This window comes from Mobula hypostoma, chromosome 16 (genome assembly GCF_963921235.1).
Source record: "Mobula hypostoma chromosome 16, sMobHyp1.1, whole genome shotgun sequence".
In the NCBI taxonomy this organism is placed as follows: Eukaryota; Metazoa; Chordata; class Chondrichthyes; order Myliobatiformes; family Myliobatidae; genus Mobula; species Mobula hypostoma.
This window is the reverse complement of record NC_086112.1, coordinates 21,938,473-21,961,455: the sequence shown is the minus strand read 5'-3', so window position 1 is coordinate 21,961,455 and position 22,983 is coordinate 21,938,473. Positions and strand designations below refer to the sequence as shown.

At 38.8% G+C, this 22,983-nt stretch overlaps 1 protein-coding gene across 4 annotated transcripts in view; it reads left to right on the top strand.

Moving 5' to 3' along the window:
- Positions 1 to 22,983, top strand: part of fbxl17 (F-box and leucine-rich repeat protein 17) — a 694,756-nt gene that overhangs the window by 221,976 nt on the left and 449,797 nt on the right. For all 4 annotated transcript variants that reach the window (XM_063068625.1, XM_063068624.1, XM_063068623.1 and 1 more), the window contains one exon: positions 4,592 to 4,699. In XM_063068625.1, coding sequence (XP_062924695.1) covers positions 4,592 to 4,699 — 108 coding nt within the window. The remainder of the gene's footprint in view (positions 1 to 4,591; positions 4,700 to 22,983) is intronic.

Sequence of the window (22,983 nt, the reverse complement as noted above, 5' to 3'; positions counted from 1 at the left end):
GTGGGGAATGTTGTAAGCTTGTGTTTGTTTTTGCAACTGGCTGCAGCAGGGTAGCATGATACAGGCTTATTACAATCTATGTATGATGTGTTGCTCTGCATAACATCAGTGCAATGCTCTTCAGCTTTTTAAATTTCTGTGTGTCTAAATGACTGTATCCACTATTTTGCTATTCCTTTTGTATGCATTAACATGAAGCATAGGGAATCTTTGGCAGCTGCCAGATGTTGGATCCAGATTGCATCTCTTTTTATCATCCGCTATCAAATCTGAACCTCTTACCGCCAGATTCAACCTTCTGTTCGTTGTGTGTGCACTTTTCCCTTGGAATATTATTTTTTGCATGAACTAATGGTTAATGATGGAAAGGATTACTTTTCTGAAATACCTCATTTATAATTAAATAAAAATATTAATATTGCTGTACAATGGCCTACAGCAGGTGCAGCCACCAAAAGCAAACAATAAGGGATTCTCATATAGGTGATCCTGGTAAAGCGATAATTCCTGACCATCCCATGTTGTCCTGTTGATCAATTGAGCAATGACAAATCTTCCTGTTGGCTAGAAGTTCTGTGGCTGAACACAGATTTTTATGACATTCCTGCAGCTTTCCAGATCATTTTGTTTTAACCTGGTGACCATTGCCAGCTCAAACTTTACTGTATTCAGTTTTACTACTTGGCTGTGCTTATAAATTGAACAGAAAGCCTTTGCATTTATCCTTTTAATGCCATTTTATTTTACTGGAATTTATTTTTAATAATGAGATTTTTGCACAAATGAAATGTTGTTTCATACTGCTTCATGTACAAATGCAAAAACTATGAGACAGTTTTCAGGTAGTTACATGCTCCCGTTGTTTTTAATTCTGGAAGGAAGCCAAAAACCATGTCCTGTTGTCTATGATACTGAATTCAGAAGCTCAGCTTTCCAGGATGTTACTAATTTTTCCACTTTGTTTAGGTCGACCAGTCTGTCATTGCAATATGTGGGCCCAGGTTTATAGTATCAACTACTAGTTTTGGTTCAAGATTACTTGTTTCCTCAGATTTAAGCTAAACTTTTCTCTTTAACTATGAGCTGTAATTCCCACACTGTGTAGTGGCCAATACAAAAGACAATTTACTTAGAGTTTCTTAATCTTGCCATCATGTGACCTTATCTCAGTTTGCTTTTGGAGAAACCTTAATCTTAGTTTGATGAGCTCCAGACTTGAGGATGCTGTCCACATTCTGTGAGCTTCCAAATCTCTGCTAAATATAACTGTCTTGCCCAGTCTGTCATTGTTAATTTATTTTGGCTCCCCATTGCTGAACACATAGAATGAATCCCCCGTTTGTGTTTAAGTTCCACCACTGCTTCATCCCTCTGATTGATGCCCTCAAGAAATCCAGCAGCTCATTTTTGTATGATTGGCCACTCCTCAAACTCTGATTTTCAAAGCAAAACCCCCTACTTTCACCCTTCTACTGGCAACAATACCTTCAGCTTCCATGCACTGGGTTTCTTGAGGTAATTTTCTCCTTTTTTCATCTTCTATTTTCAACTTGCACTCCTTTAAGACCCTGCTTTAGATCTGTTCCTTTAGCCAAGTTTTTGATCTTTCTTCCATCAACATTCAACTTTGGGTCCGTATTTTGATTACACCTTTATGAAGGATATTGGGATATTTTTCTGTTCAAAAAAGAATAGAAGTTCAAGTTATTGTTTCTTGCCAGCCGTTGACTGTCAGAATGCAGCCAATGAAATAATTCAGTAGTGTATTTTGATCGTCAGCTATTAAAAGTAGTTGGATGACAATATGTAAAAAATATATACATTTTACATATTGAAAGAACTACCTTATTAATGTTGATAGAACTTGCTAAAATGATCATGTAACATTGTACTTTTGGTAATGTGTGCTTTAAACCTTAATTTGCCCAGGATGAATATCCCTGTACTTTTCATCATTGTTCTAATTTTTGTTTTCCTAAATGTCTCTTAAGTGTAAAGATTGAATCTGACTCCAGCACCACCTCTGTCAGCTATTTCCAGATATCAACCACTCTGTGTAAAACAAACTTTACCCTATTACCATAAACCTATGCCTCTTGTTTATCCAATTTCTCCCCCTAACTAAAGTCCTCCAACTGAGGGACATCCTGCACTCTCTCTAACACAATCACATTCTGCCCATAGTTTGGAGACTTGAACTGCACACTCAGTGTGTTCCAATAATTTTTTAGTAAAGTTGCAACATAACATTGCAACTTTTTAATCTATGGCCCAACCTATGAAGACAAGGATGCTGTAACATTATCTACTTTCCATTTTCAAGGAACTATAGACTTGAGACTCAAGATTCTGTTCATCAACCTCCTTCAGCGCCTCAGCATTTACCACATATGCCCTACTTCTTATTTTGGATCCAATTAGTCAGTGCACCTTGAATCCCATGTGTCTTAATCTTGTGCCCAGAGTACCACATGGATCTTGGCAAACACCTTACAAAAATTCATACAGAGACAACATCTACTGCCGTGCCTTCATCAACCTTCTTGGTTATCTTCTCAAAAACTCAATTAAATTAGTGAGCAAGGATTTTCTCAGGCACTTCCCCATTTTAAATAAAGAAACCATATTAGATGTCCCCCAGTCTCCCAGCACCTCAGCATCTTAACAAAGAAGCAGAAGTTTTCTCTATGTCCAACCTATTTCCTTCATTGCTTCCCAAAGCAAACTGAGCAAGAGCTCATCTGGTTCTGTCCATCTTGTGCATCTATCTACTCTTATGCATTCCATGATGTCTGACACATACTCAGTAAGGCATACTCTAGAATATCCACGTACCCTTTCCTGAATTTACCATCTTTTAGGGATACAACAGTGAAAATAGTACTGGGCAAAAGTCTTAGGCACACTAGCTGTATATATGTACCTAAGACTTTTGCACAGTACTCTATTTGTCAACGTGGAGTGGAAAGCAAGTTTGTAAATCTGGTGGGAGTAAAGGATATTGGGAATAGTGAGTGAATACACACACCCCCAGTACTTTTGCACAGTACTGTAGATCAGCTGGTTAAATAGTGTCACAACAACGTTCTTGCACTCAGTGTCAGCAAGGTGGGTCTGTTGATAGTGGACTTCAGGAAGGGGGAAGTCAGGTGAACTTATCCTTGTCCTCTTCGAGGAGTCAGCAGTGAAAAGGGTGAGCAGCATCAAGTTCCTGGCTGTCAATATCTCAGAGGATCCATTTTGGGTTCAACATATTGATGCAATTACAAAGAAAGCATGTCAGCAGCTATTTGTTATTATGAGCTTGAGGAGGTTTGGTATGCCACCAAAGACTCTGGCAAGTTTCTACAGATCTACCATGGAAAATATTCTGACTGATTGCATCACTGTCTGATATGGAGGCTCCAATGCACAAGACCGAAAAAGGCTGTTGAGGGTTGTAGACTTAGCCAACTCCATCACAGGCACAAACCTACCCACCATCAAGAAAATCTTCAGAAGGCAGTACTTCAAGAAGGAAGCATTCATCTTTAAAGAATCTCACCATCCAGGATACGATGCTTTCTCATTACTACCATCAGACAGGAGGTACAGGAGCCTGAAGATGCAAGTTCAATATTTTAGGAACAGCTTCTTCCCCTCTGCTATCAGATTTCTGAACAGTTCATGACCTAATTCTCTTTTGCGTTCTTAATTTTTTTTTTATTTTCAATGTCATAAATTCTTTTTACGTCTTGTACTGCACTGCTGCTACAAAATAAATTTCACAACATATGTCTGTGATAATAAACCTGATTCCGATTCTTTTATGTCCTTCTCCAAGGGTGAATACAGATTAGAAGTATTCATTTAGTATTTCGCTCACGTTGCTTACCATTTTAGTGGCTTAACCCCTCCTTCCCTGGCTGTCCTCTCATGTGTGGTACTTATACAACACCTGTCATTGATTCTGTCGACAGGATCTTCAGGGAAGCTCATTTCATAACTTTCTAATATAAATGGCTGTCAAATTTATCTATTTGCTGCTATATTTTATTGATTTAAAAGCATTGTTTATCTTGCTGTGTGAAGAATACAAGATAGGATAGTCATGATGGTGAAATTCAGCAAAATGAATAGTGAAGAGAAAAGGGGTAAGGTGTAAGAGAGGCATTTAGTGGAATAAGAATGGAGGGCTGTCTTTTTTTTGGATAGAGAGATTGATTTTTTAAAAAATTAGCATCTTTTATAAAATGATAGGAAGCTTGGCTGAATATAATATTATTATTTTTAGCAAATGTTTGTCTATATTTGCAAATTATTTTGTTCTTTTCTTATGGCTCCTATGCATTTAAGTACTTTATTTATTTGTTAATGTGAACTTTTTTGCTCAGGGTGTCACTGGCAAAACAAAAGCTTTTAGAAGCAGTTAAAATGAAGCGATTGTGAGCAGTTTTATGGTTTATTTCAGCGTTATGCCCTTTAAGCAAAATGTTCTTTCAAATTAACTTGAACTATAAAGTTGGTTAAAACTTTTTTCTGTTGATGAATGTATTGTTTAGCTGCTGGATAAATGTCACATTAATTTGTTTTTTTTTCATTCTTCCTGCAGGTGACAGATAAATCGGTGAAAACATTTGCAGAACATTGTCCTCTGCTGCAGTATGTGGGTTTTATGGGCTGCTCTGTCACATCCCAAGGGGTCATTCACCTCACTAGGGTAAGTGGAGGGATAACAACCATTGATTATAAATCTCTATAATTACTGCTAAATCTGTAGCCATATTTTTGAAGAAACATGAAGTTAGACATGAGGACAGAAATAACATTTCTCCTACACTTTTCTAAGGTGGGTTTGGACTACTGTAAGATAAAAACTTCATGAAATATCTTCTAAGGATTTACTTCTGCATGATGCACGCAATGGGGTACATAAATGATATCCTGAAATATTTCAAAATTATTGTGGAGAATGCACCCAAATTCTCCACTTCTATACTTATTTAAATGTGAGTTTCTATCTATTGCAAAAAAAATGGAGAGGAAGGTTCTTAAGGAAAAAAAGCGTGATCTGAATTCTGAATGATTAATTTTAATTAACTGAATAACACTACAATGCGGTGCTAAACAAGGACTAAATAAGATGTTACGTACCCCGTAACTGGGTTGCCAAACCAGCAGAAATGGATCACTCAGTTGGAGTCTGGAGTACTAGAACTAAGAAAGTTTTATTAAAGAAACAAGCAACACAGTAATCGAAAGGATAATAAATGCAACAGTTCAACAATGATAACCACACATGTGCACAGAATTAAGATAACAGCATCAATCAAGCTCTATCGTTGTCTAGGGGGTAAATGACCAAATTTCAAAATGACTCAAAGTTCAGTCCAGTTCAGTTCGCAGTAATCATTGCCATGGCGAGGGACAACGTGGGGGGAGAGAGAGAGGGAACAGGAACAACTGATCATTCAGAATACTGCTTCACTCACAGACCAGCGAGATTGCTCACAAGCAACTTTTGGGCGGGTCCTTGGTGATGTCACCTGAGGTCACCGACTGTGACCCCTCCTCCAGATGCGGTCGATCCTCTGCAGTGAACCCAGCACCCAGGCAAGGGCGGACACACACCAGGTTCCCGCTGATCGTACCTTTCCACCCTTGTCGTTATCTGGTACTTCTCACCCACTCGTGAGAGGCGCACCGCTTCCAGGGTCTCGTTACCTCGGGTGGCGTGTGTGTCTGTCTTAGCGAACCTGTCCCTTTTTATCCCCCTGCTGGGGTATCACCTGTCCATCACTTCAAACAGCTCAGGGTTCAAAGGGGGAGCCGCTCCAGACAGCTCTCTCTCTCCCACGTCCCTTCATTACACATCTCCAGACGCTGCTCCATTGTTCCTTATCTCTCCTTCCCCTGAGGGCAGGTGGCAGACCAACTGCTGATGTCACTGATGCTAACCCAGGCCAGCAAACATCTTAATTTTATGTGTATTCTCGTAACAAAGAAAAAGCCTAGTCGAGAGTCATAGTGTTGAGGCTCTTTGGCCTCCCTATGTCTATTCCACCCATTGTACTATCTGCTGTTATCCCATTTACCTGCATTATATCCATAGCCTTTTACACCCTGGTGATAATTCTTTTTGCATGCTCTTAAAGTATCTATCTCTAGCACCTCTTCAAGCACACATTCCAGACTCTTGCTTTCCCCATTGTGGAAAGAAAATCTACTCTTTAGAGTCCCTCTAATCCTCTTACTTTTCATCTTAAATCTAAACCCTCTTGCACTAGACAGCCCCACTGCAGGACAAAGGTTTCCCTCATCTACTTCTGTCAGATTCCCCCTCAATTTCTGGCTTCAGGGAAAGCAAATCCAGCCTGTTTGGTCACTCATTTTGAAAATGCTCCAGTCCAGGTGATGTCCTTGTGGATCTCCCCTATACTCTATCCGGCACAATCACATTCATTTTATGGTGTGGCAACCAGAAATGCATTCCATTCTCCAGGTGTAGCCAAACCAATGTTTGGAACAGGACATCCAGGCTCTCATTCAGTGCCACCTTCATTCATGTGGAATCTTCCATGGCTGCTGGATGTCCTAACACATTTCAGAACTGATAACATATTTTTGAAATTGAAGATGGAACCAGTTTCCACCCAGTTTGTTTCAAATGCTTAGGAAAAAAGCATTCTCAGTAGATTAATGAGGACAGAGACAAAATAAAACTTGATAGAAAATAATAACAAGAGAAAAAACTTGCAGTATTCCTGGTGAAGGGAGAAAGTAGAAAGAACTTTAAATGATATTACCACAAATGGGAGTATGAAAAAATGTTACAAAGATTATCAAAATCACATAGCAGTAATTTTACAATTTCATCAGAAGGTAAATGATGGGAAGGAGGTCTGTGAACTCTTCCTAAACTGGTAACAGTAAAATTTTAAACAAAAATGAGGAAATGGCAGGTATATTTTAATTATTTTATTATTTGTATGGAAGGAAGAGTGATAGCAGGTTTGATATATCAACCAGGGAATTATCAATCAGATAGCTTATGAATTTTATAAAGATTTTAACAGATCCAAAAAGGGTGGTATTAATTTTGCTTGATCAACTTTTTTTTTCAAAAATGGATGGAATTTTTTGTACCCTGCTTTAAGAAAGTACTTAATTTAAGAAACCATCAATTGAAACTATAGACAAGTTGTTGGTATGGATGAGGAACTTCGATGTATGACAGAAGACAAAGACCACAGATTAGGTGATTGAGGAGCCTATAGGGATTCATTTAAGTACTTAAAATATTCATTTATGAACAGCTTAGATAATAGAGATCTATAAATGGTCAAAGTAGGAAGCCATGTGTAGACAAGTTTTGATTGGCATTATAGTACTCAGAGACATTGTGCTCCAAAGGGCTTATTCCCGTACTGTACTTTTGCATGTTCTCCAGTTTATTTTTTAATAACATAGAAATCTTCCATTGACAGTTTATGTTTTAGATTAAAATACAGCTGTGAGAATTTAACATGGCAAAGTGAATGTTACTATATGCAGAAGTTACTAGAACAGCATGAGAAATCTAAAATAAGTCATTTCACTAACACCAGAGACTCTACAAATGCTGGGAATCCAGAGCAACACTTCTTCAGTACTGCAGTGGAATGTTAGCCTAGATTTTTAAACTCAAATCCCTGGAGTGGGAATTGAACATGGAATCTAAGAGGCACGAGTTCAACATTTGAACCAACATTTCCTCTGTCATCCACAGCTTTGTTACAGAGGAAAAAATATTTCAGTTTGGCCTTATAAGATCCAAAAGTCCACTGGGACTTCTCACATTAAACTTCACTTTTAACTTCTCACTTGATTATCATTTAATTACTGATGTTGCAAAGCATCAACATGTCTTTAGTTCGGTTGCAAAAGAACCAACTAATTGCAAGTAAATCTATTTACCATCTCTGTTCCCTGGTAAAACTTTTTTTCCTGTTAGTGGCAGTCTTCGAGGAAGCAAGATAATCCTCACATTTTGAAAACAGCAAAGAGAAGAGTGTCAGTGTTACAATGGTGTGAATCCATTGTGTCTTGGTTCTAATGGGACTTGTGTCTAATTCATAATAACTTGATTGCAGATCAGTTACCTGGATTTAGCAGGCAGTGGGATATTGCTTCTTTAGGACATCTTACATTAAGCTCAGCAGATTACCTCCTCCAGGCTATTTATTATAAATGTATTGTGTGCTCTGCTTTTTATTCCCCCAGTTGTTTTAAAAAATAATAATTTTTCTTCTTCTTTCTTCCTGTCATTGCATGACAGTGAGTGCCACTTAAGAATTCACAAAGGCAGCCTTAGGTTATTGAAGAAATAAAATCTATCCTGTTTCATCAACACACTATACTGTGTATCCACATGGTCTGGTAAAGTGGCTTGCTAGGGATAAATTTCACAAAATAGGTTTGTTCCTTTTATTAAGTGTTTTCCTCAGTCTGTGATTTGTTATAGTTGCAGCAAAAAGTCCCTATGATTCTAATGAGTAGAGCAGGCTAGATTGGTGGGGGGGGGGGGGGGAAGAAATGATCAATTGTCTATAATTGAACATGTATATGTAATCTGTACTTCTTGATTGATGGTATTTTTCACAAGACAAATTCTTTTTAGCCTTCAGCTTCAAATAATTAGTTTTGGATTTATCATTTTCACTTTTAGATATAAGCTGTTAACATTCCATTTTCTCACAAATTATTATGCTGTAGAGTGGTATAAAATCAATGATTGCAGCTGTAATTTTATATAACTTTGTTGTGAGTATCCAAAGTGTTGTATTTAATATTATACTATACTGTGGGAAATTAGAGAAGAAATTACAGGAGTCCTGGCTAAGATACACTCAGTAGCCATTATTTTAGGTTCAGGAATAGAACCCAGTGTGGTTTTCTGCTGCTGTAGTCCATACACTTCAGGGTTTGATGTGTTGCATATTCAAAGATACCCTTCTGCACACCACTGTTCTGACATTTGGTTATTTGAGTTACTGTTGTCTTCCTTTCTGCTAGAACCAGTATAGCCATTCTCCTCCGATCTAGAGTCATAGGGTCATACAATACTCCCACAGAAATCGGCCCCTTGATCTATCAAGTCTCTGCAGAAAATTTGCTTAGTCCACCGAACTGCAATCAGACCATAGCTCTCCATACCTCTCCCATCCATGTACCTATCCAAATTTCTCTTAAATGTTGTAAATAATCCCACATCCGCCACTTGCACTGGCAGCTCATTTCTCACCTTCACCACAATATGATTGAAAAAGTTCTCTGTCATGTTCCCCTTAAATATTTCACCTTAAATATTTCACCTTTCACCCTTAACCCATGACCTCTAGTTTATTCTCACTCATTCTCAGTAGAAATAGCCTGCTTGCATTTATCCTATCTATATGCCTCATATTTTGTATACCTCTACCAAATTTCCCCTCAGTCTTCTATGTTTTAGAGAATAAAATCCTAACCTATTCAGCCTTTCCTTCTAAATCCGGTCCTCAAGTTACAGCAACATCCCTGTAAATTTTCTCTGCACTCTTTCTTTAAAACCAACAGAAGGCAACTAAAGTCATTCAAAAGCTAAAGATGGAATACAAAAGCAAGCTAGCCAGTAGTACTAAAGAGGATACCAAAAGTTTTTTCAGATACATTAAGTTTAAAAAAGAGGCGAAACTGGAGATCAGACCACTGGAAAACAATGCTGGAGAGGCAGTAATGGGGAACAGCAAAATAGCTGACAGACTGAATAAGTATTTAACATCAGCTTCACTGTGCAAGATACTAGCAGTGGTGGTGGAAGTTCCAGGTGTCAGGGGGCATGAAGTGTGTGAAGTTAGCATAAATAGAGAGAAGGTGCTTAAAAGGACTGAAGGCAGACAAGTCATCTAGACCAGATGATGTACACCCAAGAGTTCTGAAGGAGCTGGATGAAGAGATCGTGGAGGCATTAGTAATGATCTTTCAGGAATCACTAGATTCTGAAATAGTTCTGGAAAACTGGAAAATTGCAAAAGTCAATCCACTCTTCAAGAAGGGAGAGAGGCAGAAGAAAGGAAACTATAGGCCAGTTAGTCTGAACTCAGTAGTTGGAAAAATGTTGGAGTCGATTATTAAGAATGAGGTCTCGGGTTACTAGGAGGCACATGATAGAATAAATACGTCGTAGTCAGTATTTTTTCCTCAAGGGAAAATGTTGCCTGCCAAATCTGTTGGAATTCTTTGAAGAAATAACAAGCAGGATAGACAAAGGAGAATCAGTTGATATTGTGTACTTGGATTTTCAGAAGGTCATTGACAGAGTGGCACACTTGAAGCTGCTTAACAAGCTGCGAGTCCAAGGTATTACAGGAAAGGTTCTAGCAGTGGCTGATTGGAGGAGACACAGAATGGTAATAAGGGGAGCCTTTTCTGGCTGGCTGCTAGTGACTAGTGGTGTTCCACAGGGTTCTCTTGGGGTGATTCTTTTTACGTTATATGTCAATGATTTGGATGATGGAATTGATGGCTTTGTTGAAAAGCTTTCAGACGATATGAAAGTAGGTGGAGGTGCAGGGAGTTTTGAGGAAGTAAAGCCACAGAAGGGCAAAGAAATGGCAGATGGAATACAGTATTGGGAAGTGGCAGATGGAGTTCAACCCAAATAAGTGTGAGGTGGTTCATTTTGGTAGGTCAAATATGATGGCAGAATATAGTATTAATGGTAAGACTCTTGGCAGTGTGGCGGATCAGAGGGATCTTGGGGTCCGAGTCCATAGGATGCTCAAAGCTGCTGCGCAGGTTGACTCTGTGGTTAAGAAGGCATATGGTACATTGGCCTTCATCAACCACGGGATTGAGTTCAGGAGCCGAGAGATAATGTTACAGCTGTTTAGGACCCCCACTTGGAGTACTGTGCTCAGTTCCGGTCACCTCACTACGGGAGGGGAGAGCGTCGACTCAGACCATGCGAGGCCTGCATTGGGCATTTTCATGCCTTACAAGGCACAGATTGGAATGTGGGGCGCCACCCCTCGCACAGACACTAGAGCAATGTGTGGCTAAGTGCCTTGCTTAAGGGCACAAACACGCTGCCACAGCTGAGGCTTGAACTAGCGACTTTGAGATAACTAGACGAATGCCTTAACCACTTGGCCACGTGCCCAACACAAACTACAGGAAGGATGTGGAAACTATAGAAAGTGTGCAGAGGAGGTTTACAAGATTGTTGCCTGGATTAGGGAGAATGCCTTATGAGAATAAGTTGAGTGAATTTGGCCTTTCCTCCTTGGAGCAACAGAGGATGAGGGGTGACCTGACGGAGGTGTATAAGATGATGAGAGGCATTGATCGTGTGGATAGTCAGAGGCTTTTTTCAAGGGCTGAAATGGCTAACACAATAGGACACAGTTTTAAGGTGCTTGGGAGAAGGTACAGAAGAAATGTCAGGGGCAAGTTTTTTATGCTGACGGTGGTGAGTGTGTGGATTGGGCTGCCGGCGATGGTGGTGGAGGCAGATACAATAGGGTCTTTTAAGAGACTCCTGGAAAGGTACATGGAGCTTAGTAAAATAGTGGGCTATGTGTAACCCTAGGTAATTTCTAAAGTAGGTACATGTTCGGCACAGCACTGTGGGCCGAAGGGCCTGTATTGTGCTCTAGGGTTTCAATGTTTCTAGACAGATCAATTGTCTCTTGTTCTGCCATGTTCTTGGAGATGGAGGCTACCATTCTGTGGAACTGTTTTACACTGCTTTCTGTGTTTTAAATTAGACACAATGATGTTTCAGGTAATCTACTGGATTGGAGATCATATCCAAATAAGAAGTTATTTGTGAGGTGTTCTTTGATATAACATAACATGCAGGTTTGTGAATTTTGGGGTTGGTGCCTGCCTGGAGTGATTCGAGCTGGTTACTGAAGAGAACAAATAGCCGTAAATTACTGACTGCCACTTGCTGGGAGGAGAGCAATAAATGGATGCTGGCCTAGAGCAGAGCCAATAAAAAGGTATTAAAGGTCAATCAGATGACCTGTGGCCAATGACACGAGTTGAATTGGTAAGGAACGAGTATAAAAGGGACAGTTCCAGTGTGCTATCAGTGATAACTCTCTCAAGAGACTCACCATCGCAAGGTTGAACTCCCATGCCAGGGGCTGGTTGAAGAAAGGATCAATCATCTGACCAACGGAGATCCTCTATTTCGGTGTCCTAACCTGGTCCATTGACGAATGGTCAACACTGCTTGAAAGGAAATTTGCCTGAGCTCATTGTTGTTTGTCATCTGTATCAGTGATTTGGAAGAGAATGTACAAGACATGAATTGTAAGTTTATAGATGACAGTAATATAAGTAGTATCATAGATGACGAAGTTGCATAACAGATATGTCAGAGGAATTTTGTTCTTGGCCGAGGAATTACAAATGGAGTGGACAGTATTTCATTGTGGAAAAACAGATCAGGAGAGGACTTTCATAATGAATGATAGTGCTCTGGGGAGTGTTGTTAGAACAGAGGGACCTAGGGGTACAAGTATATGGCTCCTTGAAAGAGACGTCACAGATAGAAAGCTGGTAGGGAATACAGAATTTGAAATGTTATGTTGCATTTTTATGAGACCTTGTGAGGCTGTATTTATAAGATTGGATTCAGTTTTATTATACTACTACATTAAGCTGAAAAGAGTGCAGAGAAAATTTACAAGGATGTTGCCACAGCTAGAGGATCTGAGGGAGAGTAGTTTACCAAATTGGTAATTTAGTTCTTATAGTGTAGGAGGAGGGGTGATTTTATAGACATCACTAATTTGATTTTTTTCAGTCTACATTTGAATTCAAGCTTGCATTATTATTGTGTTAACCTTACTGTAAACGTGTAGTTTCTTGGTTTATGAGAGGACATACAAACGTTTATACATTACAAAGGTTGATTGGGAGCAAGAGACAACTCCTACCCGCAGTGTTGCTGTTTCTTAGCTCCCTTCAAATCAGTTCTAGTTTTGATTTCCAATCAAGATCCAGTCTGTCAACAGCTTTTTTCATATCCTTTGTTATCAGGACTACTATGTTTTTTTTACTAATTTGGCCATCAATGTCAGGTATCGTGGAACATTCAATACCTAACTTTGATTGTAGTAGCTGTGTATTGTGTACGTCAAGGATCAACTTTATTCGCCCTATGCACTTATATGTATTAGGAATTTGCTGTGTTGTTTTAGTGCATCATGCAGTAAAAACATTTAACAATTATAAATAATAAAGAGTTATATAAAATAATATTAGAATATTAGAATAATGTTACATATTAGAATGAAGCATTAATTTTTATCTAGTTGTTTATTGTACCTGATAGAAAAATGATATCTTTACAACTATCATAATAAATAAATGTTTCTATAAATTCAGTCCTTCCATTTCTATCCTAGTTTGAATTTTCTTTCCTTACTGATATTTGATACCTGTATATTTATGATTTGGGCAGCAGGGTTCACTATGGTCTCTGTTATAGTAGTTTCTTAAATGGACAAATAATAACAGAACCTGAAAACTGAATTGATCCCAAGTATTTTGATTGTGTGCTGTTGAGCTTCTATTGTAAATGCCTTTGGATAAAATCCAAAGTAAATTTGTGCTGATTGAATCCGTTTGTGTTCAGCCGGGTTAAAATGTAATCTTCAGCAGCCTTCTGTCAAATATGCTCAATCTCACACAGAATAAATGCCTTCATTGTCAACTATAATTAGAATGCCCTGAAATTAAATATGTTTTAAATCTTGAGGAAGCAATAATGTGTGTAATTACCTTTAATCCCGTGGAGTGATATATAGACCTGTAAGAATTATTTCCTTGGTTGCAGCTCTGTCTGTGCAAGATGCTTAAGAGCGCAATATCTGTTATTCAAAAAATTGGTTAAAGTGATGAGGAAGAACCTTTAGATCTAGAATATTGAGTGTGGGAGGTGGCATCCCAATTGTTGAGAAATAATGTAACTGGGCTACATGTGCAGGAAGAATAACTTGAACCTCCTATCTTGCATCTTTGAAACATCTTAATGTTTTCAATTCGAATTATATTGAAGTTTATTGATTATTGATTTGGTGATTAGAACAGCCAAGTTACCATCATACAAAGAAGTTGAATGGCTTGTCATTGTTTTGAGATTGGTTTGCCATAGGATTACATAGGAATTCATCAAAGATCCAGGCATGTTCTTAAATTAGTGTCTGTTGAATAATTTCAGCTCCTATTAGGAAATTTTTCGTATGCCATTTTTTTCAGCTTACATTGGTATGTTGCCTGAATTTGCAAGAAAGTTGATTTTGGATCATCTGAGCTAACCTAACGTCTTCATAGAATGGAGTAATGAGCCCATTAGCAAAATGTTAGCTTATAATCATGATTTAGATTACTGTGTCTTGGTAGTGGGTTTAGATTTTTTTTATAATAAAACTATTATAATTCAATTTAATTCATTTGTTTGATTATGAATATGGGGTACTGTGATTGCAATAGTATGATTTAGATATAGTGCATTCTGTACTATTCTATTCTTATTGATTCATGAACCTTCATGAATTCTGTATTCTATATGAAGTTTAATAAAAATATTGAAAGAGAGATTACTGTGAACAGCAAACTCAAAACATGTTAGATTATCAGTACAGGGGAGGAGGAAACAAGGAATGAGTGACTTCTTCCAGAAACAATGAAATTCTGATTGTGGAATAAAAGCAATATAAAGAAATGTTTGTACAGTGAAGAGCTGCTTAGTGCTTGAAATGAAGTTGGAATTATCAGAATTTTGACAAGCTTTGCAGGGGTTCCCAAACTCATGCCACTGACCCCTTGGTTAATGAGGTCCATGCATAAAATGTTGGGAACTCAAGGTACATATGTTATTTGACTGACGACCACCAACATCATTGATAGTGAAAGTCCCACGTGTTTTAATAGTAAATTATTGACTTAGACTGACTACTACTTTGACACTGCCCAGCTCACTAAAATTGCTCAGCCACTTTCTGACTTCCTGTAATTGAATGACTCTGATCAGTATGTTATTGCTCCTGACTGTTTCTTGTGCAACTGCTGGTGCACTTCATCAGTGGCTAGTGAATGGTTTAGCAAGGAAGAGGGTCAAATTTGTGTATCTCCACTGTGACAGAGACTTATAACTTTTCTGAAAAATTCAAAGAACTTTTTTCATTTGGCTTCACAAATGTTGGAGAATTCTGAACAGATGTTGCTCAGCGTGGGCTTTTTCTCATTATTCATCAGTCACACACCTGACATGTATAACTGATAGTAAGAAAACTTGAAATCAAATGTAAGATTTTTAAAAGAAAAAAAACACTATTTGAAGCATATGTCATCTACTTTTCTGCATTATAGTCCTAAGATCTCTATTAGAAATCAGAAATCCTTTCTCAAATAAATATTGGATTGACTATATACGTAGGCAACATAAATGTCATTGGATAAAAACATAAGCACTATGATATCTGATGTTATAACTTCCAGAATTGGCAGTTATAGCATTTTTAAACTGGGAATGAAAGTTTTTTTGATGTTCTTTGTACATTTTGTGAGATTTGTTGTCAATTTATTTGAGTTGTGTTTTTTGATCAGTCAATCTTTCAAGGAATCTTTTTTTTACAGATGGAGCTGTTGTTTGTGTGTAACATTTTTGTTAACTGGATTTTTTATGGCTCTTTCAGGCTAGGACACCATTTCAACAATGTAACTTTTTAAGTGTTACGTTAGCATATTTACAATGAATTATAGAATTGCTGAAACACAAAAGGAGTTCATTCAGCTTAGGCCTGTACAAGCTTCTTATAAAGTAGTCTGCACATTCCTTTTATCCAATTCTTTTCTTTCCCTGTATCCTGCAATTTTTAAACCTTCAAGTATTTATACAATTCAAATTTGAAAGCCATAATTGAATCAGAAATCAGAGTAATCCACATCATTGTTACTTGCTGTAGAATGTTTTTCCTCGTGTCACCCTTAGATCTTTAGCTTTCATTTTAAATTTGTGCCCTCTGTTCTTGACCTTTCCTTGGATGGGAACTGTTTTTCTTCGGGACATTATTTAAATGTGTCATAATTTTGTATACCTATATCAAATCTCCTCTCAACTTTATGAGAGTAACCCAAATTCCAAAGAATGTTTTTGTAATTAATTTTTCTCCCAGAATAGTCCTTTGGAATCTCAAATGAACCATCTGAAGAGCTTTGACATCCCTCCCAAATTTGTGATCAGCAGATTCTACTCAATACTTAAGTAATATCTTAACTGCTGTATAAAGGCTCAAAATGACCTCTTTGTTTTCTATATTGCATTTCTATTTATGAACAATGGCATCCCTTATTCTGCTGTAATTCCATGGTCAACTTGCATTCATTGCTTCGAGAATTTAATGCACAATTCATTCATGTCCCACTTCTCACTCACCAAATTTAGAAATATATACAGGTTTCCCCCGCCATCCGAAGGTAGAGCGTTCCTATGAAACAGTTCGTAAGCCGATATGTCGTAAAGCGAAGAAGCAATTACCATTTATTTATATGGGAAAATTTTGTGAGCGTTTGCTGAGCCTCGCGCATTTTTCTATCATAGGAAACATAGAAAACATAGAAAATAGGTGCAGGAGTAGGCCGTTCGGCCCTTCGAGCCTGCACCGCCATTTATTATGATCATGGCTGATCATCCAACTCAGAACCCTGCACCGGCCTTCCCTCCATACCCTCTGATCCCCCTAGCCACAAGGGCCATATCTAACTCCCTCTTAAATATAGCCAATGAACTGGCCTCAACTGTTTCCTGTGGCAGAGAATTCCACAGATTCACCACTCTCTGTGTGAAGAAGTTTTTCCTAATCTCAGTCCTAAAAGGCTTCGCCTTTATCCTCAAACCGTGACCCCTCGTTCTGGACTTCCCCAACATCGGGAACAATCTTCCTGCATCTAGCCTGTCCAATCCCTTTAGGATTTTATACGTTTCAATCAGATCCCCCCTCAATCTTCTAAATTCCAATGAGTACAAGCCTAGTTCATCCAGTCTTTCATCATATGAAAGTCCTGCCATCCCAGGAATCAATCTGGTGAACCTTCTTTGTACTCCCTCTATGGCAAGGATGTCTTTCCTCAGATTAGGGGACCAAAACTGCACACAATAGTCCAGGTGTGGTCTCACCAAGGCCTTGTACAACTGCAGTAGTACCTCCCTGCTCCTGTACTCGAATCCTCTTGCTATAAATGCCAGCATACCATTCGCCTTTTTCACCGCCTGCTGTACCTGCATGCCCACTTTCAATGACTGGTGTATAATGACACCCAGGTCTCGTTGCACCTCCCCTTTTCCTAATCGGCCACCACTCAGATAATAATCTGTTTTCCTATTTTTACCACCAAAGTGGATAACTTCACATTTATCCACATTAAGTTGCATCTGCCATGAATTTGCCCACTCACCCAACCTATCCAAGTCACCCTGCATCCTCTTAGCATCCTCCTCACAGCTAACACTGCCACCCAGCTTCGTGTCATTCGCAAACTTGGAGATGCTGCATTTAATTCCCTCATCCAAGTCATTAATATATATTGTAAACAACTGGGGTCCCAGCACTGAGCCTTGCGGTACCCCACTAGTCACTGCCTGCCATTCTGAAAAGGTCCCGTTTATTCCCACTCTTTGCTTCCTGTCTGCTAACCAATTCTCTATCCACATCAATACCTTACCCCCAATACTGTGTGCTTTAAGTTTGCACATTAATCTCCTGTGTGGGACTTTGTCAAAAACCTTTTGAAAATCCAAATATACCACACCACTATCACACAGTTCTTTGTAAGGACTCAAACCATCCTGCAAATATCCCCTAAGCCGACATACCCTTTCAAGATTTAAGTCCTACTTTATCATTACTCATTCGGTTTTGATTGTTATCCTTTCCTCTTCCAATTGCATCAGCTCTTCATCTATCAGTTCTTGGTCACGGGATGCCAAAACCTCTTCAACATTATGTTCATCAGCTTCCACAAGCCAAACTCACTTTGTCCTTACTTGGTTCACCACGATCAAAACGCTTAATTATGTCTAGTTTTACGCTAAGTGTAACACCCTTACGAGCTCTTTTAGGCTTTTCCGATACCTTAGAACTGCTCTTGCGAACGGCTGCTCACAGGCTCGTGTTTAAGCAATGCCAGCGAGAATGCAGTTCCGAATCCCGGGGAGAGCGGCTGCTCGGGGGCACGCTGCATTTTATTGCGCGCTGATTTTTTATCGTAACAGTGAAAACACCTTCTGAAAGCGAAAACAGGTAACTAATGTAGGTCTTTCATAACAGTGAGGTTTCGTAAAGCGAACGTTCGAGAAGCGGGGGACATCTGTAGTCCATGCTGTTTCCTTTATTTTACAAGCTATATTGACATTTCATTTAAGACTTATTTTCTGATTTTTTTTTGCCTTTGCTGTTCAAATCCCTTTACCAGAATCTCCCGTCTGAATCTTGATTGAGCCAAGCATTCTTCTTCGAATGTGACTTGCATTCAGGATCATTTGTTTCCACTTGGAATTGTGAGTTTTGAGGTGATTAATGAATCTAGTGTTGGAACTACAGACTCTTCCACAGAGGTCAGGATGGAGCTAGCAATAGCCCAGGCAGAATAGGTACATAGTTTGTAAGCTAGGACACTTCTTCCACTGCTTACACAGGTCTTCTTAATGTTCCTGCTGCATGACTTTGAGGTTAGAATCAGAATCTGTTTTATAATCACTGACAAATGTCGTGATTTGTTGTTTTGCGGAGTTTAGTACAGTGCAAGACATTAAAATCATTCTAAGGTATAAAAATAGTGTAAAAGACAAATAATAAGGTGGTGTTCATGGACCATTCAGAAATCTGATGGTGGAGGGGAAGAAGCTATTCTTAAAATGTTGAGTGTGGGTCTTCAGACTTCTGTACCTCCTCCCTGATAAGGTCATGACCTGGATGGTGACAGCCTTTAATGATGAATGCTGTCTTCTTGAGGCATCACCTCTTGAAATTGTCCTTATTGGTGGTATTGAATACCATCAATGTTCTCAATACCAGTTTGAGTGTTGCTTTTTCAGTGGCCATGGGCACCACCTTCTTGGGGATTGGTGGGGTCATTCTAATTTTTTTGAAGAAGCTTCGAGTAGAACTTTGAAGTATTTTCCCTGTCTGTTCTTTATTCTGCTCTCACAAGAAGTCAGCGTATAGTCTCTATTTTGGGAATCTGTGGTGGGGCAGGGACATAACATGGTCTCCTTAGACAGTCAACTGAGTATAACTGGGGCCTCTGTGCTAGGAATGGGCTAGAAAAAGATTCTGATGTTGGTTTACTGAACAGAGTGAAGTTATAGGAATTTTTATACTTATCTGCCTTTGCTGAGAGTGGTTCCTTTGAAATGAGACAGGTACAGAGGGAGCAGGTTAGTGGAGGACATTGATCTAATGGATGTGGAGTTTAAGGCCCATTTTATCATATAGTTTAGTAAACAAATTGATGATGCCATGGAGCTTGGAATTCCAAGTCTGTGCAATCACTAGAATTGTCGGTATTTTTCAGTTCTTATGAGATTAAGGTGATCTTGGTTCTGATTGATCATTTTCCCTTTAGTTCTCAGGATTAGTTTCAGTTCCACAACAAGTTTGTTGGAGGTATTTTAAAACATACCAGCGAGAAAAATTAAGGAAAGTATTGGTCAGGTAAGGCTGATGCCATGCTGTACCACTGACATTACCACATCCCTTCTTTACTGCAAGGTTTGAGTGGCATATTGTGACAATCGTAAAATTGCTATATCATTCATTGCCAAACAGTTACTAAATGCTATCAACAAAATGATATAAGCAAAACTTCAGATCTTTTTGTTTTCCGTTCTGGCATTCTTGCTTTTAATATAAAAGGAACAGCTCCTAAAAGAAAATCAAATTAATGGTTCTGAAGAAACAGATTCTTTGTTAGTTCAATAGAAAAGATATCCTTATGTTTTATCTCTAAAGCTTGTGAAAGAACACAAACAACAGCATCTTTTTTCAGGTCTTTTTACAAGATGATTTGCTAATTTAATCTTCCAATTTTATATTAACTTAAGTGAGGTAAAGTTCTCTTGCCAGAAACAAACTAAAAATGATTTAAGTTCAAGTTCAAGTTTAATGGTCATTTAACCATGCATGAATATCTGTGAATAGAGCCAAACTAAACAATATTCCTCCAGGGCCAAGGTGCAAAACACAGTGCCAACAGTCATACACGTCACAAGGGACATGTAGCACATATACAGTGGCATGCAAAAGTTTAGGCACCCTGGCCAAAATTTCTGTTACTGTGAATAACTAAGCGAGTAAAGGATGACCTGATTTCCAAAAGGCATAATGTTAAAGATGACACATTTCTTTAACACTTTAAGCAAGATTACTTTTTTATTTCCACCTTTTACAGTTTCAAAATAACAAAAAAGGAAAAGGGCCCGAAGCAAAAGTTTGGTCACCCTGCATGGTCAGTACTTAGTAACACCCCCTTTGGCAAGTATCACAGCTTGTAAACGCTTTCTGTAGCCAGCTACGAGTCTTTCAATTCTTGTTTGGAGGATTTTCACCCATTCTTCCTTGCAAAAGGCTTCAAGTTCTGTGAGATTCTTGGGCTGTCTTGCATGCACTGCTCTATCCACAGATTTTTGATGATGTTTAGGTCGGGGGACTGTGAGGGCCATGGAATGGGAAAACCTTCAGCTTGCGCCTCTTGAGGTAGCCCATTGTGGATTTTGAGGTGTGTTTAGGATTATTATTCTGTTGCAGAAGCCATCCTCTTTTCATCTTCAGCTTTTTTACAGACGGTGTAATGTTTACTTCCAGAATTTGCTGGTATTTAATTGAATTCATTCTTCCCTCTACCAGTAAGTGTTTCCCGTGCCACTGGCTGCAACAGAAGCCCAAAGCATGATCGATTCATCCCCATACTTAACAGTAGGAGAGGTGACACTATTGTATGGTAGCTTCTGCTCAACCTATTGAAACTGAAGTTCACAGCAGGTTCTCTGGTGCATTTTGCTTAATGCACATGAGAAAGTATATCACAGAAATAAACAGCTGTGATCAATCATAATGAATTGCTGAAAATGGTTTTAAAAATACATGCAATATCACATTTAAAAACAGTTACTAATATAATTTAGTATTAGCCATTAATTTTTTAATTAATTTACAGAAAATAATTCAAAACCTTTCACAGCATACCTAACTAATATCTTGGTAATTTTGGTCTTAAAATTAAGCCATATAAATCCATAGAAGATAGGAGCAGAATTAGGCCATTTGGTCCATTGAATCTGCTCCTGCGTTTAAGCACAATTATTGAAGACTACCTGTGCTGATTAATTCATTTTAGAAATGTGGTCAGATTTCTGACCACACATTTCTGGCATGTTGATTTTTAAAATAGTACAAAAGTCATAAAAAAACTCAAATTATTCAAAATGTAATTTGAGCCCAAAGTTCCGTGGTCTTTTGTTGGGCCCGTTACAGCTATTGCCAAATTACACCAATAAAGACTCTGCAGGTGAATGGAAATTCCAGTCAATCCACCTTTCTTGAGTTTGTTCTGCATTTCCTGGCAATAAATGTTTCCCACAGCACATTCTGGGCTGGAGAAGGCCGTAGTAGTATGTTTCATATTGAGGACCATTAATTGAAGTTTTATGTATGGCATGACATCATACTCCTTCAAGAATGTTTAAGATCATTTCCAGTACACAAGTGTAAAGGACAATAAAGTATTTGTTACTTCTGATCTGCAGCAGCGCAAAAAAATCACGGTAAGATAAAGAACACAATAATAATAAAAAACACGATGGATATAAATACACAAGGTAGTTCGTATACATAGATTGATGGTACTGTATGGCCATAAAGTGACACTAAACATGGGAATATCTGTACATAAGGTGACTGACAGGAAATTATAATGGTTGGTAGTGTGGAAGAGTGGGTTAGTTGGTGGAGGTGTTGATCAGCCTTATTGCTTGGGGAAAGTAGCTGTTTTTGAGTCCTGTGGTCCTGGCTTAGATGTAACTTAGCCTCCTCCTTGATGGGAGTGGGACAAACAATGAGCAGAGGGGGTGGGATCCTTCGTGATGTTACTGTCCCTTTTGTGGCACCTTTGTTTATATATATTCTTGATGGCACGTAGGTGTCGATGTGGAGCCTCCCTGTCTGCTGCAGTGCAGTTTCCATACCATGCAGTGATGTGACCTGTTAGGATGTTCTTTACTACACACCTGTAGAATGACATGAATATAGATATGCATAATCCTGTTTTCTTCAGTCTCTTCAGAAAGTGGAGGTGTTGGTGAGCTTTCCTGACTGTGTAAAACATGTTCTGGGACCATGTGAAGTGGTATGAGATGTGTACTCCCAGGAATTTGAAACTGCTTGCAGTTTCCACTGCTGTGTCGCTGTAGTAAAGAGGGTTATGAGTGGTGTGAGTTCTCCTGAAGTCGATAACCATCTGCATTGTCTTGGTGACTTTGAGGAAGAGGTTATTTGCATGACACCAGGCCTTGAGCTCCTTCATCTCCTCTCTGTAGGCTGTCTCATCGTTGTTGGTGATGAGCCCTACCACTGTCGTGTCATCGGTGAACTTGACAATGTGATTACTCGGGTGTTTGGCTGTGCAGTCATTTATGAACAGAGTGTACAGCAGTGGGCTCAGCACACGTCTCTGGGGAGCACCAGTGTTGAGGATCATGGGGAGGAAGGAGCGATTGTGCATCCTGACTAACTGAGGTCTCTTGGTTCGGAAGTCCAACACTCAGTTACACAGTGGTTTATTTAGATTGAAGAGTAGGAGTTATGTTGCAACTTGATGGAACATTGATCGTAAAATGTAATTAGTAGAAACTCGAATCCATCTGAAGCAACAAAAAGTGATAACGAATCACTCCAACAGAGAATGTAGTTGAGA